The 24,971-nt window shown below is 41.3% G+C and overlaps 1 protein-coding gene across 1 annotated transcript in view; it reads right to left on the bottom strand.

The window, feature by feature from the left end:
* HMCN1 (hemicentin 1) overlaps positions 1–24,971 on the bottom strand; it is a 468,291-nt gene that overhangs the window by 14,008 nt on the left and 429,312 nt on the right. Inside the window, exons 100-102 of the mRNA XM_089678830.1 lie at positions 24,700–24,834; positions 12,559–12,672; positions 8,497–8,622 (exon numbers count right to left, since the gene is read on the bottom strand). Of these exons, the coding sequence (XP_089534956.1) occupies positions 8,497–8,622; positions 12,559–12,672; positions 24,700–24,834 (375 nt within the window). The remainder of the gene's footprint in view (positions 1–8,496; positions 8,623–12,558; positions 12,673–24,699; positions 24,835–24,971) is intronic.

The following is a 24,971-nucleotide window of genomic DNA, read 5'->3' as shown; positions in this document are numbered from 1 at the left end:
GTCAGTGAGATTAGGTGAACATATTAGGAATATTAAAAAAGGATATACATATCACAGTCTTTCCTACCATTTTAGAATGTATCATAATAGGGATCCATCGTGTTTGAAATTCTGCTGGATTGATCGGATTTTTTCCCCTTGGAGGGGAGGAGATATGGTGAAGAGTATCTCACAGAATGAAACAAAATGGATCTTTCAATTGGGATCTTTGTACCCTAAGGGGTTGAACTCGGACATAGACATTAATTGTTTTTTGTCTAATTGGTAATAGCATAGTTATTTTCCAATAAAAATTCTTTATGTGTGTCTTATCACTACTAAATAGATTTTTCATATATTTCATATGTATTTTCATATAGTTTTTTTGATTATTTGTATTAAATAAAAAATTGTTTTATATTTTTCATTTTTATTTTTATTTTTATATTCATTATTATTTTTTATTTTTATTTTTATTTTTTTATTTATTTATATTTTATTTTATTTTTATTTTTATTTTATTTTTATTTTATTTTATTGTTATATTTTTTTTAATTTTAATTTTATTTTTATTTTAATTTTATCTTTATTTTTATTTTTATTTGTATTTATTTTTATTTTTATTTTTATTTATTATTATTTTTTATTATATTTTTTTATTTTTTATTTTTATTTTATTTTATTATATTATTTTTTTATTTTTATTTTATTTTTATTTTATAATATATATTTTTTTATTTTTATTTTTATTATTATTTATATTTATTTTTATTTTATTTTAATTTTAATTCTAACTTTATTTTTATTTTATAACCATTATTATTTTTATTTTTATATTTATTTTTATCACTATTCAGTAGTGATGTCATTCATTACTCATTTAATAAAAAATGTTTTTTGTAATATGTAGGCAATTTTTAAATTATATTTATGTTTTTCCCACTAGGGACATGTGGTAATATACATGTTGTTGCTGGGAGAAAATTAAGTGGTGATGGGAATAATTTAAAAAGGTTTTTAAGTAGTGTAGGTATATGCCTCATTTGTAAAGGACTCTCACGTCACATAACAGGAGGAGTGGTTTTTTGATAATCCTGGGGATGTGTTTTGACCAATTGTAACGGAGGGGTGGGTCCCTGTTGGGTATGTAAGGGAGCTTCAGACAGGAAATGGACGTCTTGAGAACGCCCGATGGGAGGGGCGAAACGCGTTGACGCATTTCCGGTTGTTACCCCGTACGTCTGACGTCACTTCCGGTGAGTGGAGCGGTGCGTTCCAGCGGCCATCTTTTGGGATCTGTGTATGTTTGGTCTCTGTGGAACTTCTGCTGTATCCTGGAGCTGTGATGTGAGATTCCATGGGAGGTTGTCTTACATTCATTGTCCATCTGGAAGAAGCTTGTCCTAATAAATATGCCTTTTTAAAGTGATTTAAATGTGAGTGGCCTTAATCCTTGTTTTTATTCATAAATGGTATTTTGCAATATTACACTATCTGAGATTTTTCTCTCCCCGGTTGTATGGTGGAGCCTACACTGAAGGTGAGGATTCCTATAGAGTGGATACGAAAGAGGGTTTAGGATCCCATATAAATTCCTAAAAGGCGTTTCATTCACCTAAATCTGGTGAGTGTATTTGATGTTGGTTTGCACGGGTGGAAGGTGGAAGTTTTTTTCTTTACATTAGAAGAAGAATTTGGAAAAAAAAAATTTTTTTTGCACAAAATATTTTTTTGAGATTTCTGAACTTTTGTTGTCTATTAACCATGATGGACTTCACTATTAATATAATTTTTTATATATGTTTGCACTTTGTATATTGATTTGATTTTAAGGTCTATGTTTGCGCTGTTTATTTATATTTATCACATTTTGTGTTCACCACATTGCACAGCAGCAGGATAGATCCTGTAGTAGGGTGTTTAACTTGGCGCAGGAAGAATTTTTTAGCTTCTCCTTCTTGTCTCTGGTCATTTGATATGTCTGATATTTAAGTGAGACAGGAAGAAGGGTAGTTTGCCCCCCCACTCCCAAGGAGTTTTGCAGTAATATGGAAATGTGTTCTCAGCCCTCCTCCACCCACAATAGTCTACTATTGGCGAGAGCAGAGAGCAGAATCCACACTCCAGGAGCTATGGAGGCTGCTACTACTAGGAGTGAAGCTTCAGTAACTCGCATCAGCAAGGAGTCGGAGAATGGAGCAGTCGAAACTCCCAGAGCACCCTTTCTGCAACATATTAACAAATGTGCCTATAGCACATACCCCTTCTGCCCCTCCTCCCTTGTCCTGACCCTGCATACATGCAGTAAGGAAGTGTTCAATTTAGAAAGCAATTTCTTCTTTGTATCTGGAGAGTCAGAAGCAGTTTTTTGGAAATTATATGACACATGCCCTCCTGCATCCTCTTGGTATTGACAGATGACCCCTCCTTCAAGAGTCCCCACTTCAGCTAATTATAGATGACTCCTTCCCCACCAGGTAATGACAAATGACTCCCACCTTCAGGTGCTCTCCTCCTAGTAACGACACATGTCCCCCAAGGGAATTACTGATCCCCCCCCCACTTCATCCTGGTAATGTCACATTATTCCCCCCCCCATGCTGACAATGACAGATTTCCCCATCCAGTACCCCCTCTGTCCATTCTGCTCAAACTGCCACAGTAAAATCTTCAGCCTCTGGAGCCACAGTCCGTCGGCGGCCCCTCAGGAGGTGTTATGGGATTTTGCAAGAATTTTTGTGTGAGTGTCAGCAGGAGTTGTGGGAAGGGGTGGGATGGTGTGTGTCTGTCCTCTGCACGGATCTGACTGGTATATTTTTACCTCCCCACTAACAGCAGTACCAGCTGCTGGATGGTGCTCTATTCCTCCTCCCTTGCTCATCCCTGTGACAGCTTGGTGTCCATCTCCACCTGGTTGTCAGCACTGACATTTTCCCATCCAGCAGGGCTGGCCTCACCCTGTCCTTCCTCCACTACTCTCAGGCTCAGGACTTGAAAATGGAGCCAAAAGCTCAGAGCTTCTGCTTTACTCTGGATTCTGCTTTGCCCATCATAGTGACAGGGAGACAGCACAGGCCCCCCTGGAGCATGAGCAGGGTCACAATTGTGACTGAGACCCCTGATGCTATGTCCATGCTCTTGCTCAAAAAAAGTACATTATCTTTTTTTTAAGTGTATTCAGTCGTTTTCTATCTCATAGACTTCTATGGCAACAACAGAAAATGTGTGTTATATATATTATACAGTGCCTTCATAAAGTATTTGGACCCCTTTCACTTTTTTCAATTTTGTTATGTTGCAGCCTGATAATACAGTTGTTTAAATTCATTTTTTTCTCATTAATCTACACTGAAAAAGGGAAAATGTAAATATCACATTTGCATAAGTGTTCAGACCCTTTGCAATAACACTTTAATTTAGTTAAAGGTGCCTCCCATTTCTCTTGATCATTGCTGAGATGTTTCTACACCTTGATTGAAGTCCACCTATGGTAAATTAAATGGATTGGCCATGATTTGAAAAGGTGCACACCTCTCTATAAAAGTCCTTACAACTGAGAATGCATGCATACTGTATCAGAGCAAAAGCCATGAGGTCAATGTAACTGCATGGAGAACACAGAGCAAGGCACAGATCTAGGGAAGGCTACAAAAAAATTTCTGCTACACTGAAAGTTCCCAGGAGCTCAGTGGCCTCCTCCATATTTCTCAAATGGAAGAAGTTTGGCACAACCAGGACTCTTCCAAGAGCCAGTGATGGTTGTCCTTCTGGAACTTTGTCCCATCTCCACACAGGATCTTTGGAGCTCAGTCAGAGTGACCATCAGGATTCTTGGTCACCTCTCTTACTAAGGCCTTTCTCCCCCGATTGCTCAGTTTGGCCGAGCGACCAGCACTTGGAAGAATCCTGGCTGTGACAAATGTCTTCCATTTGAGAATTATGGAGGCCACTGTGCTCTTGGGAACCTTCAGTGTGCAAGAGATTTTTTTTCCTTCCCCAGATCTGTGCCTTGCAATAATCAAAACTCTGAGCTCTGCAGGCAGTTCCTTTGATCTCATGGGATTTGTTCTGATACAGTATGCATTGTCAGCTGTGAGGCGTTTTGCAGAGAGGTGTGTGTCTTTCCAAATCATGTCCAATCAATTTAATGATTTAATTTTATGACACTGTCAGGGAGATGCACTTAACATCTATATATTGTACATTCATATCAGTCCCTAACCCTCAAGGGGCATACAATATAAAGTCCCAAACTTACATTCATATATACACATACTAGGGTCAATTTAGACAGGATCAATTATCCTATCAGCATGTCTTTGGAGTGTGGGAGGAAACCAGAGTACCCAGAGGAAACCCACACAGGCAGAACAGGCAAACTCCAGGCAGGTGGTGCCATGGTTGGGATTCGAACCAGCAACCCTAGTACTGCCAGGCAGAAGTGCTAACCATTTAGCCATTTGTGCTGTTTTCCATTATTACCAAAAATAAAAGAAAATGAAAATAAATTTCCCCTCTATTATCCCAGTTTGGGGTAATAGAGCAGAAATCTTCCTGGTGAAATGCTCTGGTGGTCCTATTGTCACCCTAGGATTCCCTCACGTTGGATAGATTTCCTCTCACTTGGTTGTTTGGCTGTAGGACAGGAAGTAAAGGAGAATCTCCCCAATGGGACAGAGAGGTTATAACCCTCCCCTACGCTATTCAAAATGGAAAAAAATGCTTTGCCTTAAGTTCTACTTTCATCTATGTATCCATTTCACTGCGTGTTGTTTTAATTTCAGTTCCTGGTTACCTCCCCCTTTCAACTTTGGAATTGTGTCTATAAGCATCTCTTTAATGATACATTTATGTTGTGATACTTTGGGGTTAATTTACCAAAACTGGAGTGTGCAAAATGTGGTGCAGCTGTGCATGGTAACCAATCAGCTCAGTTAAGCTTAAACCTGGAAGCTAATTGGTTTCTAGGCAGAGTTGCACCAGATTTTGCACTTTCCAGTTTTGGTAAGTCAACTCCTTTGTGTCTTTGTTCAAGAAAGTGTCTTCCAACATATGTGTTTGAGAGCTCCTGATGTAATACAGTATTTGTGCCTCACTATTCTTTCTTTATTTTTGAATTGTTTTGCACACATAGTATATAGTACACAGGGACTACATAATGGACAAAGTCATTGTGGCTTGTGTAAAAACCTTTTATTTGTATCCTTTATCCCATATTGGGGTTGGGGGAAAAAATCACCTTTAGCATGACTGGAGCAATAAATAGAGAATTAGCAAGGATAACATCCAATTTTAGAGCCCCGGAATGTGAATTTTTTTTATTATTTTCTACTCTAACTGTACAGTATTCCCCTGTGATATGACTGCAGTGGAGGAACATGAAACGTTGTTATGTAAGGATATGTTTATTAAGCATCTCTGATAAAGGCAACACTCTGGATGTATCATTGCTAACAACGGTTTGTACTCTCTGAAGCTGGCTATGAGTAGTTAATTTAAAATCAGAAAGCAGGTGAAAACTGCAGAAATGTAAAATCTAGTTTTGATCCATATATTTTGTGTACATGTCATTTACTAAAGTACTGTTATAATAAATAACAAGAGTATCCAAATTGTAATTTTTCCATTAGAATATACTATATTAAATAGTAACCAATGTATACTACTATTTAGATATTTATCAAACTAGGGTATCTAGACCATATTGCAAATATATATAATCTATAAATCTAAGCCACAAACAATAGTGTTTATAAAAAAGGCTATGAAGACATGTACCATTTTAACCATATTCATGTAAGCATTAGGATATAGGGGCAGATCCCCGGCTGACAGCTGAATGGCCTGGGCAGGTTTGAGTCACTAGCTGTTGAGACACTAGCGCCAGTACCGGCTCTCTATCAACCAGTAGAAAGCTGTCACATTTATAATACCACTTCTAGATGTTCTACTTCACACTGCAGCTAGAAAGTCTTTCAGCCAAACATCCATTGTCTCCCATATTACTTTCTCTGCTGGTCAGATGTTCTTGGCCTATAGTGTTAGGCTAATTACTTTATTTGTGAATGTTAATGGTCATGGTTGAATATTCTTATACCTATTTTTCTATAGGGACGAATGATAGGGAATGTTACATTCACTCGGCAAAAGGCAACAAGGAAACTATTATATATAACTGCATTATTACAAACATTACGGGTATTTTTGCTCAGCCTGTACAAATGTTGAAACGTTCGCATAGCAAATTTTGTATAAATAGCCCTCAAAATATTACAACTTTAATATATGATTACAGACTCTGTTCCAAAGTCGAAACAGGGAGGTAACTGTGAACTGAAACTAAACCTTCATTACAATATGTACTTATTTCATTAATGATTTGTTTTTACATTGTTCATTACTTTTGTTTTCATTCTAGGTGTGTATGTGTTCGAATCATTCCCTTTTATGAATGGAAACTGCTAATTGATGTTTTATGACTGAATTTCCTTGCAACACAAATGTATTCAATTGGCCTGATGTTGTTTGAACCTGTTGGTTATGTTTGTGTCCTGGTCACTTCTGGAACTTTTGCATTTAATTAGTTAGTGGCATATTGTTAATTATAGACTCAATGCTCTTTGAAAAAGAAGGCATCCACACAAAATACCATATACAATTTTCTGTGCAAATCAGTTGTTAATAACTTTTTGTGGTGTTGCAAACCCGAACTGTTTCATCATACATTGGACCAATGGGATGATCCTTGCTTTTAATGCACCTATCCTGCAGAGAGAGTGTGAGCCACCAGCCTTTGGTTTGATAAACATAGTTGGTCAGCCATACTTGCTTATTACAAATATTCTGAAAGTCCCTGCCCAGTTGTGTATATTTATATACTGCACTGTCCATAGGTTTGATCAACAATTATTCATAAAACCAGTACATTTACATCTACTAAAAAAAAAAAAAATTATATATATACACATATATGCACACACACACACACTATATTGCCAAAAGTATTGGGACACCCCTCCAAATCATTGGATTCAGGTGTTCCAATCACCTCCATGGCCACAAGTGTATAAAATCAAGCACCTAGGCATGCAGACTGCTTTTTCAAACATTTGTGAAAGAGTGGGTCGCTTTCAGGAGCTCAGTGAATTCAAGCGTGGTACCTTGATAGGTTGCCACCTGTGCAATAAGTCCATCCGTGAAATTTCCTTGCTACTAAATATTCCATGGTCAACTGTTCATGGTGTTATAGCAAAGTGGAAGTAACTTGGAACAACAGCAACTCAGCCACGAAGTGGTAGGCCACGTAAACTGCCAGAGCGGGGTCAGTGCATGCTGAAGTGCACAGTGCACAGAAGTCTCCAACTGTCTGCAGAGTTAATAGCTAAAGATCTTCACATTTTTTGTGGCCTTCAGATTAGCACAACAGTGCATAGAGAGCTTCATAGAATGGGTTTCCATGACCAAGCAGCTGCATCCAAGCCATACATCACCAAGTGCAATGCAAAGTGTTGGATGCAGTGGTGGAAAGCACACTGCCACTGGACTCTAGAGCAGTGGAGACGTGTTCTCTGGAGTGATGAATCACGCTTCTCTGTCTGGCAATCTGATGGATGTGTGTGTGTTTGGCGGTTGCCTGGAGAACAGTATTTGCCTGACTGCACTGAGCCAAGTGTAAAGTTTGTTGGAGGGGGGATTATGGGGTAGGGTTGTTTTTCAGGGTTTGGGCTTGGTCCCTGAGTTCTCGTGAAGGGAACTCTTAAGGCGTCGGCATACCAGACATTTTGGACAATTTCATGCTTTGTTGGAACAACATGACTGTGCACCAGTGCACAAAGCAAGGTCCATAAAGACATAGATGAGCGAGTTTGGGGTGGAGGAACTTGACTGGCCTGCACAGAGTCCTGACCTCAACCCAATAGAACACCTTTGGTATAGATTAGAGTGGAGACTGCAAGCTAGGCCTTCTGGTCAGCCATCAGTGCCTGACCTCACAAATGCGCTTCTTGAAGAATGACAAGCATTCCAATAAACACACTCCTAAACCTTGTGGACAGCCTTCCCAAAAGAGTTGAATCTGTTATAGCTGCAAAGGGTGGACCAACTCAATATTGAACCCTACGGACTAAGGCTGGGATGCAATTAAAGTTCATGTGCCTGTAAAGGCAGGTGTCCCAATGCTTTTGGCAATACAGTGTGTGTATATGTGTGTGTGTGTATGTGCATATATATATATATGTCTACAGCTGCTTGCAGGGAAAGCCAAGAAGCACCAATGCTATGAATACTGTATATTGCTTTATTGTAGGCTTTTTAAATGTAGGTGTCTGTCCAGAGAAGCTTGTTATAATTTCCTAGATTTTTAGGATGTTCACTTTTATTTTTGTTAATTGAGGAATATGGCAATAAGAGAATACAGGGGGTTATATTAGGCCCATCACAAACTCCCCTGTCATTCCACAATGTTATTATTATAATACAAATACTTGCATAGTACTACCTTTTGATTAAATAACTTACCTACACAAGATCCATTTTCAGCCTTTGTAAATCCAATGGGACAAATGTCGATGCACTTATAACTGCCACGTGTGTTTCTGCAAAGTTGATCAGGTCGACATACATTCTGATGACATTCATTTAAATCTACAGAAAATAGTAATTTCACACAGTTTATTATATATATTTTATATGATTAAAAGAGAAGTATGGGCTTAAAAAAATGAATACTCTGCTAGGTAGATGCAGCATCAATCCAATGCTGCATCTGTCTCTGTCTGTCTCTGCAGTGAGAACTGAGCGATCAAACATGGCTGATTACACAGTTCTCCTTCTCTCTGAGCCGAGAGCTGTGACTGTCAGTCACCAGCTCTCTGCTCTGCCCCTCCAGCACTCACTGGAGTGCTGGGTTGGGTAGGGGGTGAAAGGCGGATCACTGATAGGCTGAGCAGGGTGCCGATCCAGGCATCTTGGTGGATCCCGACCATATGGTCTGGATCTTTTCAGAGCCTGAACTGGCTCCATGACATCAGCCAACAGCTGGCTTTAGTCCGCTGTTGGTTGAAAATAGGTCACAAGAGTGCAGAACAAACTGCACTCCTGTGATCCATAGAAAAAGTACAGCAAAAAAAGCTTTGGCTATACTTCTCCTTTAAGCCTTCTCAAATGTAACATATCCTCTGTTATTAAAGTGTACCTAGAGAAGAAAACTTTTTTTATTTTTTTTTATTTTTGGATAGAGCAGAGGCATCCCCAGGGTTGGTGTCACCCGGTGCAGTAACACTTGGTGACACCCCCTCCGACGATCCCCGCAGAATGGATCGGATCTGCGGATTGAGCAGGATTCGGGGATCGCCGGCATGCAACCTATACGGGGTGACACCGGACCCGCTCCAAGAAAAGGTAAGTTGTAAAGAAAGCCGACGATCCCCGCAGGATGGATCCGATACATCCTGCGGGGATCGTCGGCTTTCTTTACAACTTACCTTTTTGTGGAGCAGGTCCAGTGTCAACCCATGCAGTCGGTGTCACCCAGTGCGGGCCGCACTCCCCACACCTGCCTCGGGACGCCACTGGGATAGAGTGGTAAGGAGTTAGAATCTCTGTCAAAATTTTCACTCTCTGCTTTTGTCTTGCTGACCATTGTCACTGGGAGTGAAAATGAACCAAAATGAAACATTCTGAGTGGAAACTATAATAGTAGGTAATCCTTCAACATTGACACTTGATCCAGTTTACTATTCAGGTTTTTACCTCACTTTAGAAAGATTTTCTGCTGTCTAAAGGATAGGACGTGAAGGAAAATCAGTTGAATGGTACATGGATTACATTTAAAACCTGAGAGATGTGGTGAAAACGCAAATAGACTGTGCACTTTACAAGTGCATTTTCTCCAGAGCTTAGTAAATGAGGTAAAGCTTCACTTTTCAAAGAATAACCAATCATATGCAAGGAAAAAAACACAGCATTTTGCGTGCACATGATTAGATGATGGAAATCAACAGAGCTTCCTCTCATGTACTAAGCTCTGGAGCAAATTCCCTTGAAGAGTGCAACTGCACTTGCAAAAAACAATGAATAAAGGAGTGCTCCCAGAGTACACAATCTATTTGACTTTAGTAAATCAACCTCTATGTGTACCACACTATGCTATGCAGGTCACTTATTTGTTTTAATATGATAGCATAAGTCTAGCAATCTATGCTGAAGTGGAGGATCCTGCAAAGTTGACAACAGCAACTGTACTGGCAGAATCATTTAATATAACAAAGAATTTTGCAAGGATAAGGCCCCATTCACACCTTTGCATTCCTGGAACGCATGGAAAATGCTCCAAAACATGCATGGCTCTTGCGGTGCCATTAATTCTTAACGAGAACCCAAACTCAGGTAGCAGTTGTATGTTTTGTCATGTGGCAAAACATGCCAAAACACACAATGCAAAAAAATGCATGAGGCAATGGAAAACCGAATGGTTGGCCACACAAACAGCAATATGGTGGATGAAATCCTTTATTGGAATTCTTTACATGCGATATGATAAAAACATTACAGCTCCAAGACAGGACAGAGGAGCAGCAGACGCGTTTCACACAAACATGTGCTTAGTCATTACTGATTTTCACTTGTCAGAGGAAGCGTTAAACAGGATATAACAGCTGATGACAATTGGCATATAAACTTGAATCAGGGATAACATAGTATACAAATCACATGACACAACTTTAAAAACATGACACATATAATGACAGAAATGAAAACACACCTCTGATATACTTCGTAACTAGAACAAATCACAGTTATATGAAATTTGGAACTGGCATAATAAGCAGGGATACATTATTATTATACAGTATTTATAAAGCGCCAACAGTTCGCTCAGTGCTGTACATTACAAACCCTTATTGTGTTCGGTGCAGAAAGGAAGGAGAAAAGAAAAAACCAGCCCTAAATATAATAAAGAAAAATATAATAAAGAAAAAGAAAATCGACCCTACTCATAAAAATTAGTAACATCCCACTTGGCATTCAGCCCTTGAGGGATGCGTGTCTGCAAATGAAAAATCCAAATAACCTCCCGTTTGCACAGAACATGAAAGGTGTCACCCCTTCTAGCAGGAGTCTTAACCCTTTTTATCACTTGGATGCCAACTATAGAACAATCACCACCATGTAAAGAGTTGAAATGTCTGGATCCATTGATGGAACAATAGTTTCTCACATCACCCAGATGTTCACAAAACCTATCCTTCAGCTTTCTGCTCATTCATCCCACATATGTGAATGACAAGCAAGACAGGTGATGAGATAAATTACATATTTGACATGACATACATCCAGGAATGCAATTGTATCTTTATGAGATTGACCAGTAAAAAACAAATTGCAATTGTTCTGATTCTAATATTCCAGGAACATGTCTGGCTGCATCTCCTTGCCATTGCAAATCAACAACAGATCATCAATATATCTATAATATGTCATGATCTGACCCCTGAATGAGTTACTACCGGCAAATATTTGGCACCGCTACCACCAACTCATTTATAGGTTGGCGAGTGAGGGCAAAAACGTAGCCCCTATCGCTGAAAACATGATCAAAAACAAAATAATTATGCTGTAACAATTATTCCAAAACCTCCACAGTAAATCTGCAATGCTCAGGAGACAGGTCAGTATAGTTCTGCAGATAGAACATAACCGCTACACAGGCTAAATTATGTGGTATTGAAGAGTACAAACTGGCTACATCACATGTAAGCCAAATGTAACTCTCTTCCCAAATTACATCCTGCATGACCTGTAACAAATGCTTAGTATCTCTAAGATATCCTGGCAACCTACTTACTAAAGGCTGTAATTGTCCATCCAACCACTGACTAAGCCTCTCATTCAAAGACCCGATACCAGTCACTATGGGGCGACTTAAAGGAGGATCAAGACCCTTATGAGGTTTCGGAAGATGGTAAAACGTAGGTAGAATAGGATAGTCAGGAACAATGGATTGTGCTTCCTTGGAGCATGAGGCTCACTGCCAAAAAAAGGAGCAGGAGCTACTTTGGCACATTTTTACACGTGCTAAAGTGCTTGACAAATGTGCAAAAAAGCGCAAAAACAATGACACATTGTGTAGGTGTGAATAGGGCCTAAGCCTAGGACTTTACAGGCAAATAAATGTATTTGTTTCAGACAGATTTAACTACTGGGCACCTGTCATGTCCTTAGCAGCACATTATATCCAATGTTCTGCAAATGAGAATACTGCCAACCAGCAGCTAAGGCGTCTCTCATAAGTACATAAACTGTAACACTCATGTTCCCTAAGCTAATTTTGCACTTTACAGTTTTTGACCCAGTGCAAATGTACAGTACTTAGCCAACTGTGTGACCAGTGGATAGCTTTTTGATAATAGAATAAAAGGATAATAGGACAATAGAAGAGTCACAAATATAATCTTTATTATTTTAGGATTATTAACTTCAAGGAGGTCACCTTATGGCTAGAACACTACAGTCAAAGAGTGTTTTTGGTGTGCGTGTGGCATGCTTATTTTACAGTAGTAATTCTGATTTAACTCATACCAAAACAACTTCTGCCTTTCAAATGATAACCTGGATCACATCCACAGCGATAGCTTCCAATGGTATTGAAGCAGCGTTGATGACAAGGATTTGACTCTTGGCATTCATTAATGTCTAAAAAACAAAAATACAGTGTTAAAGCACTATTAATCAACAGTACACTAATGCTTAATATGTAAGGGAAATAATTAATACCAAATCTTTTAAAGAACATAAGCACATACTGCACTGTTAATGCAAAAAAATCTACACTGCTTGAAAAAAACAATAACATATACACTGGTGGGATACTGTTCAGTCAAGGCAAGAAGTTTCCTAAAACTGCAGCAAGTGCCCACAAACATATGCATTCTTGGATCTCTTTGCGGCTGTGTGGATCCCCTCTAATTACTGCATAATACAGCATAACTAGGGATGTAGAGAAAACAAAAATGCTGTACATCTCCTACTAATAGCTGCACTATCAAATGTAGAAGGGGTTTAGTTAGTGTAGGAGTGGGGGTGATGGAAGGCTTCTGATGCTGCTGCATGTAGTGCAAAGAGTTACGATACTACTGATTTAAGGGTGCACGAAAGGAACCAAAAATTCGTATTAACCTTATATGGGAGGCTAACAGTTTTATGATCCACGACTAACTTGTGGAAGTTTTCTGGCTGGGTCCAAGAGCTGTTTCCTAAGCACTGTATCTGTAACATTCTTAGCCACTTGCCTACTGGGCACTTATACCCCCTTCCTGCCCAGGCCAATTTTCAGCTTTCAGCGCTGTCGCAATTTGAAAGACAATTGCATGGTCATGCAACAATGTATCCATATGAAATTTTTATCCTTTTTTTCACACAAATAGAGCTTTCCTTTGGTTGTATTTAATCACCACTGGGTGTTTTAATTTTTTGCACTATAAACAAAAAAAAAGCAAAAAATTTGAAAAAAAAAGTTTTTCTTTGTTTCTGCTATAAAATTTTGCAAACAGGTAATTTTTCTCCTTCACTGATGTGTGTTGATGACACTGCACTGATAGGCAGCACTGATGGGCACTGATAGGCAGCACTGATGGGCACTGATTGGCGGCACTGATCAGGTGGCATGGATAGGCAGCACTGATGGGCACTGATAGGCAGCATTGATAGGTGGCACTGATGAGGCAGCACTGATGCTGCTGCACTGATATGCAACAATGATGGGCACTGATAGGCGGCACTAATGGGCACTGATAGGTAGCACTGATGGGCAGCACTGATGTGTGTCACTGATGGGCAGCACTGATGGGTGTCACTGATGGGGGAACTGCTGGGCACTGGTGGGTGGCACTGATGGGCACAGGTGGGTGGCACTGCTGGGCACTGCTGGGCAGCACTGGTGGGTGGCACTGATCATCAGGGCACTGATCGTCAGTGCCCTGCTGATTGGTGCCAATCCATCCCCTGGCAATTGCTGGTTATCAGCAGTACTTTTCTCACGCTGTGACAGCGTAAGGAAAGTGCGACCGATAACCGGCAACTGCATTTACCGGTGATCTGCTGTGTCATTGGACACAGCTGATCACGCGGAAAAAAGCTGCTGTGATTGGCCTTTTACCACATCACATGATCAGCTGTGTGCGGGGGTAAGCGGGAGGGCGCGTTCTGGGAGGACGATATATGACGGCCTCCCAGGACTGGACAACGGCGCTGTAGCCGTAATTCGGATATATCGCGGTTGGCAAGTGATTAATAGAGATTTTATGTTCTTGGTCGGTTATTTATGCTATTACAACCTGTCTTTCCTTCTATAATCAGCTGTTCTTTTGTCTAGCCCAGTGGTCGGCAAGCCGCGGCTCGCGAGCCACATGCGGCTCTTTACCCAGTCTAATGCGGCTCTTCTGTGTGCCGGGCGCCTGCTCCCCTCCCTCCTCTCGGTCGGCCGCTCCCCTGCCTCCTCTCGGTTGGCAGCCCCAAAAGTCCGCGCGGACCTTTTAATCCGGCTTGCGGATGTGGCTGTCAGGATGTGTGTAGGCGGGGCAGCGTGCCGAACGTGAGGGGAGGGGAGCTAGGCTCCTCTCACAGTCCGCCCTGAAGACCCGAACGGCGCGGGAAGACAGCGAGAGGAACGCAAAAGGTAAGTGAATTGACACGGGGGACTTGGCTTACTAGAAGGGGGGGGGGGGAATAGTACTGTGGGGGATGAAATACTATATGAGGGATGAATTACTTTATGAGGGATGAAATACTATATGGGGGGATGAAATACTATATGGGGGATGAATTACTATATCAGGGATGAATTACTATATGAGGGATGAAATACTATATGGGGGGATGAAATACTATATGGGGGGATGAAATACTATATGGGGGGATGAATTACTATATGAGGGATGAAATACTATATGGGGGGATGAAATACTATATGAGGGATGAAATACTATATGGGGGATGAATTACTATATGAGGGATGAATTACTGTATGAGGGATGAAATACTATATGGGGGGATGAAATACTATATGAGGGATGAAATACTATATGAGGGGATGAAATACTATATGGGGGGATGAAATACTATATGGGGGATGAAATACTATATGAGGGATGAAATACTATATGAGGGATGAAATACTATATGAGGGATGAATTACTATATGAGGGATGAAATACTATATGGGGGGATGAAATACTATATGGGGGGATGAAATACTATATGGGGGGATGAAATACTATATGAGGGATGAATTACTATATGAGGGATGAAATACTATATGGGGGGATGAAATACTATATGGGGGGATGAAATACTATATGAGGGATGAATTACTATATGGGGGGATGAAATACTATATGAGGGATGAATTACTATATGAGGGATGAAATACTATATGAGGGATGAAATACTATATGGGGGGATGAAATACTATATGAGGGATGAAATACTATATGGGGGGATGAAATACTATATGAGGGATGAAATACTATATGAGGGATGAATTACTATATGGGGGATGAAATACTATATGAGGGATGAAATACTATATGGGGGATGAAATACTATATGGGGGATGAAATACTATACGGGGGATGAAATACTATACGGGGGATGAAATACTATACGAGGGATGAAATACTATACGGGGGATGAATTGCTATGGGGGATGAATTACTATATGGGGGATGAATTACTATGGGGGATGAATTACTATATGGAGGATGAATTACTATATGGGGGATGAATTACTATATGGGGGATGAATTACTATGGGGGATGAATTACTATGGGGGATGAATTACACTATGGGGGATGAATTACACTATGGGGGATGAATTACTATATGGGGGATGAATTACTATGGGGGATGAATTACTATATGGGAGATGTATTTTCAGTTTTAAAAATGTGGCTCTCAAAATAAATTTCAATCATGGTTTTGGCGAGATTTGGCTCAGTTGAAAAAAAAGGTTGCCCACCACTGGTCTAGCCTGTGCCTGGGTTAAGGTTCTGCATGAAATCTGCCTCCTTTATGTCTGCATTTGAGATAGCACTGGCCTGCAGCTTGGAGGTATCAGACAGTGAAATGCTTTCCTCAGTGGTTCCTGGTGAAGATCTAATGCTCCTCAGACTTTACTTTTCAAGGAAGCTAATGCTAACATCTGCTGATTGATGCTTATTTTGGCTTTTGTATCAGTCTGATAAATGGGGCAGGGGTGGAGAGCATACAGTACCTGACCTTTGTGCATTTTTATCTCTAAAACTTTCTAGTTTTTAGTCAAGACCAATAACACAATGCAAACCCTGTTTTATTTGTATAATATTTAGCGCTCTCTAGCTTAGCTAGAAACTCTCTCACCCTTCTAGAATCTCAGAGAAATATCTAGAAGAGGGGCAGAGGAGAGGTGGAAGCCTAGATCTGTATGTTTAAGGGAACTTGACCAGGAGGCCAGGCATGGTGTCCAAGGACAACCCTTAAATGTGGAAGTGCCTGCGAAGCAAGGGAGTTGGGTGGAAGATGGACTGAAGGTGTTGGATTGTGGAGCCTGGGGAGGGGGCCGCAGGGAGGGGAGCCTACCTACAGGCTGTTTGCTGAACAGGAGGATCTTCACTGTTCCACCATCTCTTAGGGAGGACATCCTGAGCAGTAGGAAAGGAGCCAGCCCAGCAAAAGGCCTGAAAACAGCTACTAACCCACCATGCTGACAGGACAGGACAGTGTGAGTACTCCTACACCCCCTGGGCCAGAAAAAGGGAAAGGACTCTCAGGTGTGAGACCCAAATAGTTCTCATCCGGGACTACTTCATTTATTAGATCTAGGAATCCCTTACCAGGGATACTCTCAGAGCAGCTGAGTGAAGAGGAAGGATTCATCTGGGGTCTGAAGAGGTACATCAAAGGGGCTTTGAGCTCGCTAAAAGAGACAGTGCTCTAGTTGTTTTCTGGATCCATGTCTTTTTGTACAGTGTACAGGTTGCTAAGAAGTTTGTCCTCAAATTTACAGTTCCTTGGGCATCCCAAATACCCCTAGAACCCATCCAAGTTGTTAACCCCTTAATAAAGGCAATTAAAAAACAGTTCAAGGACTGTCTCCAAGTATGCAAGTGTGGAAGATGCATGTTGCCTGGGCATGCAGAACTTAGGGAGACCCAAAACAAATCCAGTGGCCCTAAAGATGGTAGTACTACATGTGGGGGGTTCATATTCCATTGTTTCCCTATAGCAACCTGCACTGCCGTTGCCCCTAGCAACCGGCAACGAACAAGCCAGAAATTTTTCAGATGTTGTAAAAGTGTCATTGAGCCAAGCGGAAAAGTGGAGTGTGCTGTAATGCTGGGATTGTGACTGTTGCTGTGTCTTTTCAAGTGCTGTTTCTAATGTTGTCATCCGTGGCAACCATGCTGGGATTGTCCAAAAGTATTCCTGCTGCTCAACAGGTGGCTGGTGTGAAACACTATGTTCATTATTCACCTGCTTATGTCAGTGAAACTTATGCTGTTACTCTGTTTGCCATTGCCCAGACCAACCGGAGCGGCTGATCATTCTACAAAAGTCTTACTGCTGCTCAACAGGTGGCTGGTGCAAAAGACTATGTTCATTATTCACCTGTTCATGTCGGTGAAATCTATGTCTGCTCACCTTCACTCTTAGCAACTATGGCGAGCTGAGGTTCCCTTATGGATTATAAATGCTCAGTTGCCCAACAGTGGCTGAGGCCTATGTCCTACTTGCTCTTAAACCTGCAAAAGTTAATGTGTGCTATGTGATCCTGCTTGCCATTGCCCAGAAACCCGAGAGGCTCATCTACTTGTGGAGTACAAATGTCTAGTTGCCTGGCAGTTGCTGGAATCAGTGACTCTGTGCTAATGTGCTTTGCAATTTGCAGCGGGGAGTGGGTCCTGTTCCTTGCTGCTGCCCATAGCAACTATTGCAGGCCATCGCTACTACAAACACCCAGTAAAACCTGGGACTAAACGTTCTGCCAATGTCAGTGGACTGTCCTTGTGTTCCTGCCTGTATTCAGTGTCCTACAAGCCTGCAAACCAGACAGTACATTCTTGCTTGGTGACATAGGGGTAACACAATTGCAGTTTAAATCCTGCACAACACTCTCGCTGGCACCAACATGTCTGAGAGAGGGGCGTGGTCACACCCTAGCGTCTGACCAGTACACCCAACATATGATGAGAGAGATGAGCAAGGTGAAGGGTGTCATGCAAGTGTTCCAAACCTTTGTGTTGCCGGAGGCGACTTTGGTGGACATGGGAGCACCGTGGAGCATTTGTTCTTGATCTGATTGAGGGAATGGAGAGATTATGCCTTATCTGTCCTGGCTGCAGGAACCCACTGCCTTGGTCAGTGCCTGGATCAAGTGCTGGCACTGTGGAGAGCCACTCACTAAGCTGATGCCCTACCTGACGCCTCATACCTACAGTGTGGATCTGCAATCAGGTCTGTGTTCGGAGCAGCCGGCAAAGCAGAGTTGGAGAGCTGAAAGATTCGGAGTATAGAGCGGAGTTGAGTCCTGGGACGTGACTCCACTGTGAAGACAGCAGGCATCTACAGCAGAGGATGACAACCTGCCATCACCTTTCACCCATCCAGAGATGCTACTGAAGGACTTGCGGCCACCTGCACTGCCCAGTCGGAACAGCAGATGTCCCGGAACAGCTGGCCTCACCCGAAAGCCCTCACAGCCCCGTCTAGAAAGAGCCTAGCTGCGAGGAGATCTTGTCCATTGGTGAGCCAGCTGGGAGTGTCAATGATAGAGATTGGGAGTCGCCCATACTGCAGGCTGAGTTTGGGCCCCTAGAGGCAGATTATGAATACTGGTCCCTTGAGAGTACTGAAGAGGAGTGGGATTTGGGAGAGACCATGGAAGTCTTAGACTCACTGACCGTCAGGAAGTTTCTACACTCCAGAGTTAGCTGGAAGTTCAAGGAGGACAGAGTCAGTTCAGGTACAGCCCTTGGCCCAGCCAAGATCCTCTACTCCTTGGGCCAGGATCAGAGCCAAACATGCTTTCCTCAAAATATGGATTCTTCGCTCCCCACAGTCCTGTCTACAGCCTGGACAGGGCAGGAAAAGAGAGCTCCCCTGATTCTCCCATTTCCAAAGGGAGGTACAGAGCAGGGTGGCTCTGGAGTGGGGACTAGACTATCCATACATCCCTCAGGACATTATGGACACCATCAAGAAATCCAGGTCACAGTGGGAAGATGACCTGGTCTGGGACTATATGCATCTCCCCATATCTTTAAGGGAGCCTCATGCCAATAAGGCCTGGGTCAGGTTCTAGGACATTAAACAGGAAGGGAGCAGGAGCCGGGCAAAAGACCAGGTGGTAGTCGTAAAAGCCAAACAGCCAAACTGCAGTTACTCCATAGCTGTCTGGAAGTCTGATGGCACAATGGTCAGGCTGCCTAGCCCCTGGAAGTACTGCTGAAACATGGCTGATGCAGGATTCCAGCCCAGCAGATCCTGTTATCCTGTTTCTTTACAGACTAGACAAGACTCCTGTTTCTGCACTTTTACCCAATATGCTGATCAAAGAGGGGAAGCTGGGATGCCACGTAGCATTACCACTTTTGGGAGGGGCTCCTCATTAAGTTTTTGCTCAAAGGACTTTCCATGCTGAAGTGCCTTACATTTAAACTACAGCGGTCAAAAACAAGCAACAGGTCAGTCTAGGCAGCAGTCTTGTAATAAAAAAGAGGCAGACGGTCAGGGCAGGCAGCCGAAAAGAATCATAGTCAGGGACAAAGCAACTTGTCAACAGAAATCAGAAACTGAAACTGTAAATCAGGAGCAAGGTCATGGGAAATGGAGGCTAGCATTAGAGTTACTGAATAAGGTCTTTGTTCAGACAAATCCAAATTACAGCAAGCAAGTTTAATTAGGTTTCCTGGATATGACATCAGTGGACAGCTGCTTTTCTCATAATAAACCAACAAGGAAAGCTCCTAAACACATGAGCAGATTGTGTCCTGACCGATGGAATTGCTGAATCGACATACGTTTCAGGAGAGAAACAATTTTTTTGTGCAGGTTAGGAGAGTTCAAGACAGGCATGGAGACAAGGTGAGAAATTGATTGGTTTCAGCTGCATAGAGACAAGGTGAGAAATTGATTGGTTTCAGCTGCATAGAGACAAGGTGAGAAATTGGATGGTTTCAGCTGCAAACACAAGCACAGGTTGAATATGAAGAGACTAACCTGTGACAAATGCTTACCTATAGCCATCCCAAGCAAAGTCACAGTTCTATTTCTTTTGCCCAATTATGTGGTGAATTGTATGTAATTCATGTGAATTCCAAGACTTTGAGTTTAACTGGTTCACGCCAACAGTACACAAATATGCGACCTCTTGGCGGCTGGGCCTTGACGCTGAGCAGCCACATATTTGCATACTGACTAAGTGCAGTATTATGACAAATCAATTTATTAAAATAGTGCAAATTGGCAACTCACTATTAGGCAGATAAAATAAGCATGTAAGACATCTTAGGAAGTTCCCCAGGGTAGTCCGGATGGTCAACCATGACCGCTGTAGTCCAAGCCAGGAGGTCAGGCAATGAGGAGTGGCTGACCGCCGCAAGGACTAACGTGGAATGCAAGATGGCATCGGACTGAAAGTGATGTCACCAAAGGAACAAGAAGAACCTATTGGATTTTTACGTTGGACACTTTGGCCTCCAAAGGTCTTAACGAAGAGATTGAGATTAACACCATTATTTGATACATAATTTAGAAACATTCTTCTTTGTATATACATATGTATGTATATATATAATTAAAAAAAAAAAAAAAATATATATATATATATATATTTACTCCACCTCTATTCCATCTGGGGTGGTAAGTAACCCATAGACACTGTTCCTTTTACTGGTATAGGCGTATTTATAGAGAGACGTTTTAAACTTGCCTCTTTTTAATGTGTGTATTGATATATGTATGTGCTTTTTAAAACATTTATGTCTTTTAAGTATTTTATATTTACATATTGTATTGTTTTTAGAATGTGTACATTCTCTATTTTTAAGAATGTTTCCTTTCTTGAAAAATAATTGTTGAATATAATACATTTCCATTAATGAATATTAAGGTTAGAGTCCCCCCTTAATCCTTTTTGGTGAAGAAGCAGAAGCTTCGAAATGTCTTACCGCCAACATTATGGAGTGACATCCCTTGCCAGTTTACGTTCCACGCTGGTCCTTGTGGTGGTCGGCCACTCCTCATTGCCTTACCTCCTGGCTTGGACTACAGCGGTCACGACTGACCATCCTGGGGAACCTCCTACGTTGTCTTAAATGCGTATTTTATCTGCCTAATAGTGAGTTGCCAATTTGCACTATTTTAATAAATGGATTTGTCATAATACTGTACTTAGTCTGGCACTCCTCTGTGTCTTGTTTACATACAACAACTAGAGCTTCAGCTTCACTCTAGAGGGTGCTGCCACTGGTCTCTACATATTTTAATACCAATGGACTTTTAATGGACTTACTATGAACTTTTTATGAGAATTTTTATGTTTATTTCTCTCACTTGGTCTTCAGCAATGCTTTTTTGTTTAGCGCCTATCTCTCTTTATATATTTTTATTTACATATCTGTGTACCAAAGATAAAAAAACATGTGCCGAGAGCGCGCACCCTGCGCACTCCTGGCACATTTACCGGCATCTCACGGAAAGGTCCCAATCACTACTTGCGATTGGGACTTTTCCAATCGTGTGACCACCAATCACAGCGATCACATGCCTCTAAACCCCGCCCTGCCTCCCTGCATCAAAAACCTGGGCTGCATCAAGGGGTTGAAAAAAATTTGCAGTTACTCCTACTGACATTCTATGTTGATCAGTAAAGTAATGATATGAAGACCCCATTAGTGCAGCCATTGGCACACTGCCCATCTCTCATCTGAGCAACCATACTTTACAACTCACATAGTAGGAGTTATAATGGAGCATGTTTTCTTATATGCTTCAAAAAGACCAGTGCCTGATGCCTTCTACAGCCAGACAGCCTGACAGGGCAAATTCGTGAACAGAAATTGTAGGCAGTAAATGATCTAAAATGGCTATGTTTCAGCTTTAACCTGGTAGTTGTCAGTCAAAATCACTAGCATTGTAAATGAAAAAGCAGGCTTTAAAGAGATGAATTATTAAATAATATTAAATACTTCATGTGCAGCAAGTGTAAATTCCAGACGCTGGATATGAGTAAAACGAAGCTTGTGCTGGAAACAGTCTTCTTCCACACTGACATCCGTCTGCCGTTAGTGTCAGCACCATAAAGCAAACAGTTTGCTTCACTACATGTGATACCATGGTATTGGCTGTACCGTCCTCAAATTAAGGGTTTTTTTTATCCATGGCTTAGATGAAAATCAGACTACCAGACACACTGATGACATTATGAAGGTAGCTCATGTGGTTATAACAGAGCATAGCATAGATGAAGGAATATATGAAAGGAAGTAGTGACTAAAAAATAAACATCACCTTATATCTCTTCTCTTAACTGCTGTTTAGAAAATAATTTTATAGACATACGAAATGTCTGTTTTTTTTAAAGTGCCTTAAGGATGCCATTTCTACAGACTGCCTAAATTTAGTAGGTATGATTTAGAAGTTAGTAAAGCATCAACAGCTGGAGAGGATAGCATGGCCCACACCAGTGCACTCATTACACCAAATTCTCTAGGATATCTCCCCTTGCTGTATAAGCCACCTCCTCTGAATATCCCACAATGTCAACTGTGAGCCCTCAGATGCTGCCTAGAGCGCAAGGTGATTCTTCCTGAATAGCAGCTTAAAGTGGTAGTAAACATCACTTGTCCACTTGTACCTACAGGCGCTCTCAGGGGTGGACTGACCATTTGAGCACTCGGGCACTGCCCGAGGGCCCGGGGTCAGTAGGGGGCCCCGTGAAATGCCCCTGGTACCTTTTTATAGGCTTTTTTGGGTGTAAAAAAATGTACCGTTTAGGTGATATTCACTACTTCTGAAGCCAGTGACGTCAGCAGGGCATGAGCACTGCGTCCCTTCAGAGCACTGTGCTGCAGCCATGGCTCCCTTGTGCATGTGAGGGAGTGACATTATCCTGGCTCTTCCATTCAAACGGCTGAATCCCATGAACCAAGTGAAGGAAGACCAAAGAAGGAAGACCAAGTGAAGTTGGAAGCCCTATCAGTGGTGCCAACACACCGCTGGAGGGCTTCGTTTTGAGTTAAATCTTTCATAATGTGCTAGTATTTGTTTGTACATATTAGCATATTATCCTCTTAAATTTCAGAGGGATTTTTTTTTTTTAATGTCCTTTCCTACCACTTTAGGTTTTGAGTTCAGTATTGGTAGGTGTCACTAATCAGCTACTCCTAACACAAAACATTTTTGCTTCAACAGTTCTGCTTCTGATGATATGACAGTGCTTATTCCAGTAATATAATGGAGAATTATAATACCACTTTATATCAGGGCCCATTCATACCAGATGTATCAAGACAAGGCCAAAAGCCTTGTTCCCCACCAGGCCAGTTGATGCCGCCACACTGTGGCATGTAGTACTTTTTTCAGCAGAGTGTGGTTTGTCTCAGTCTACCGCATTATGCTGTGTTGCAGCTGATAATATCACTCATAAGAGAAGATCAATTATAAACACTGCTTGTTGCAGCGGAGACCCAAACAGTGTAAAATGGGACCACACTCCAACAGAGGACTAATTTAATTAAAAAAGGGGTGGGGTGAGGGAAACCCCTACAGGGCTTTTTATACAAGGTTACCTCAGTACGTTAATGAAAGATTTAACATGTGATGTCATTATGTTTATAGCATATAAATATTATTCTTATTATTATTATATACAGTACATACTGTATATAATAAATATAATGATTCCCTTTTTGTGACAATACTGTACTTTTTAACCTCTTCATGACGAGAGTATGCATATATGCCACCTCTCAGTAGGTGGGCCTTGATGCCGAGAGACCACATATATGCTTACCAAAATGTATACAAACCTATGCTGAGAGAATGCACCCTGCACGCTCCCAGCACAGTTATCGGTGCCTAACGGAAAGCTCCCGATCGCTACTTGCAGTCAGGAGCTTTCCGATCATGTAATTGCTGCCAATCACAGTGATCATAAACCCCGCCTCCCGGCAACAGAAACACCTTAAATGGATGGGAGGCGCTGGCGTTATCATTCTGTGAATTGCAAACATACCCTGTATGTGTGTAGCTATGCAGGGTATGTTTGCAGTTCACAGAATGATAATGCCAGTGCCTCTCATAGAAATGTGCAAACCAATAGATTTTACAAAGGTTTCATTTTCTAGTAATCATTGTAGGTGAAAAAGGCTTCCACAGCTATAGTTAGTGATTTTTCACTTACCTTTTGGACACTGAAAGTAACAGTGCCAAAACCAAATATACAAACATGCTTTTAAATTGCAAAATGTACGTTACCCCTTGTCAAAGCATTAAAGTAGAATTCCAACCGAAAACCTATATTTAGTTATGGACAGAATGGAGAAGGGATAGAGGGCAGGAAGATTGCCTTTCACTTCCTACATCTGTGAACTGATAAGATCTGAGAGCACATCTTCTTAAAGTAAAGGGAAATTTCAGATTTGAAAGTTGTCACCAAAACTGGTAATTTACAATTACAGTACCTTGGCAGTCCAGGCCATTAGAAGCAGCTGTGAATCCAGTTCCACACTTCAGTACACAAATATAAGAACCAATGGTGTTTTTACACTCTTGAGATTTGCGGCACACAGACTCTTCCAGGGTACATTCATCAATATCTATAACACATAAGATTATTCTATCACAATCTCTCTCTGCAGTGTAATAAAAACAAGTATAGATAGGTATTTGTTATACTTGCTGTAATTTCTTCCTGCACTTTTGTTTCCCTTGAGTTGCATTTATACAAATATCA

The sequence above is a fragment of the Staurois parvus genome, unplaced genomic scaffold, assembly GCF_062004578.1.
Source record: "Staurois parvus isolate SC_StPar_1 unplaced genomic scaffold, SC_StPar_1.0 ptg000210l, whole genome shotgun sequence".
In the NCBI taxonomy this organism is placed as follows: domain Eukaryota; kingdom Metazoa; phylum Chordata; class Amphibia; order Anura; family Ranidae; genus Staurois; species Staurois parvus.
Note: the sequence above shows the minus strand (reverse complement) of the source record. Positions and strands in the feature narration are given on the sequence as shown.